Source organism: Phytophthora parasitica (genome assembly GCF_000247585.1).
Source record: "Phytophthora parasitica INRA-310 unplaced genomic scaffold supercont2.11, whole genome shotgun sequence".
NCBI lineage: Eukaryota > Oomycota > Peronosporomycetes > Peronosporales > Peronosporaceae > Phytophthora > Phytophthora nicotianae.
This window is the reverse complement of record NW_008648997.1, coordinates 175,121-176,257: the sequence shown is the minus strand read 5'-3', so window position 1 is coordinate 176,257 and position 1,137 is coordinate 175,121. Positions and strand designations below refer to the sequence as shown.

The 1,137-nt window shown below is 47.3% G+C and overlaps 1 protein-coding gene across 1 annotated transcript; it reads right to left on the bottom strand.

The window, feature by feature from the left end:
* Window positions 1–26: 26 nt before the first annotated feature.
* On the bottom strand, window positions 27–509 carry PPTG_07078 (hypothetical protein; the record flags this gene model as incomplete). The annotated part of the gene is made up of 1 exon (XM_008901234.1): window positions 27–509. The coding sequence occupies one exon, from the start codon at window positions 507–509 to the stop codon at window positions 27–29; it is 483 nt and encodes a 160-aa protein (XP_008899482.1).
* Between the last annotated feature and the right edge of the window lie 628 nt (window positions 510–1,137).

The window sequence follows — 1,137 nt, the reverse complement described above, 5'->3', positions numbered from 1 at the left end:
GTGATCTTTTGTGTCGACTGTGAAGCTCACACAAACGCATAACTGGACCTGGCGGTGTGGTTCAGCACATGCGCTAACTCCTGTATGTCGTACGGCTCAACGTCGATGTCGGCATCGGCAAATTCGATTTTCCAGTAGTATTTACCGTCTTTGGCAAACCATGGTCGCACGATTCCGTCGAAATTCTTTGTTGTGATGCCATCGTCGTCATTTATATCGAGCGGAACAAGCACCTTCCAATTAGTTGGAAACCCAGGCCTGCGTGTCATTTTTTTCAACAGTTTAGGGACTGCGTACTGGCCTGTGTTGGGCGTGTCGTGTTGTCTTGCTTTTGGCACTTTGTGTGGGCGACCCGGAGGCTTACACGCTGGTATTGAACTCAGTAAGACCTTCAAGTAGAAGCCGTCAAGGAGCTTCAGAGTTGCCAATATGTGGGAGCACAGCCACCTCGAGACGAAAAATGCCTTACAGTCGCAGTGACACTTAGTACGAACCCTCAGAACCTGCATTAAGGAGTCAAAACGGAAATGAACGGTGATAACAAGCAATTGAGAAATACAAACCTCAGTTTCGGGCCAATTAGGTGAAGCCCAGCTGTGTGTGAACGGAAGATCCGTTAAGACGCGAACTAAATGCAGGGAGAGATAGTGTGGCTCCATGTTTTCAACAATCTCAGGCCTTCGAAGACTGCCTCTTAATGAGGCTCTAAAAATGGCTGCTCGGCTTTCATCGACTCGTGTAGCTTCGACACTTTCATCCCCAATCATGTATTTGCGAGAGTTGAAAAGCACTCCTGTAACGGAGCTATTCCTTTCCACTTTTTTGTAATTTCCTTCCTCTACTAGCAGCATAGCTTTCCTAGCCGCCTTTATCGAGACTGGCCCAGCCGAATACGGTTTAATTATGGATACGCCTTTGCTATCGCGAGTGGAACTGAAGTAGGACAGTATTCGCGGTAAAGACGAGTTGAGAATGACCTCTGTTGAAGTGTTGATTGCTGGGCCAACGATACGCTTAATATCGCGATTGTGAGCTTCAATAGGATTCTGGTTGGGAGTAATTCCTGGGGCCTTGCTCGCAGAATAGTACCATAGTTTCCAATCAGCTGCAAGGTATTCTTCCTTAAACCATTGGGCT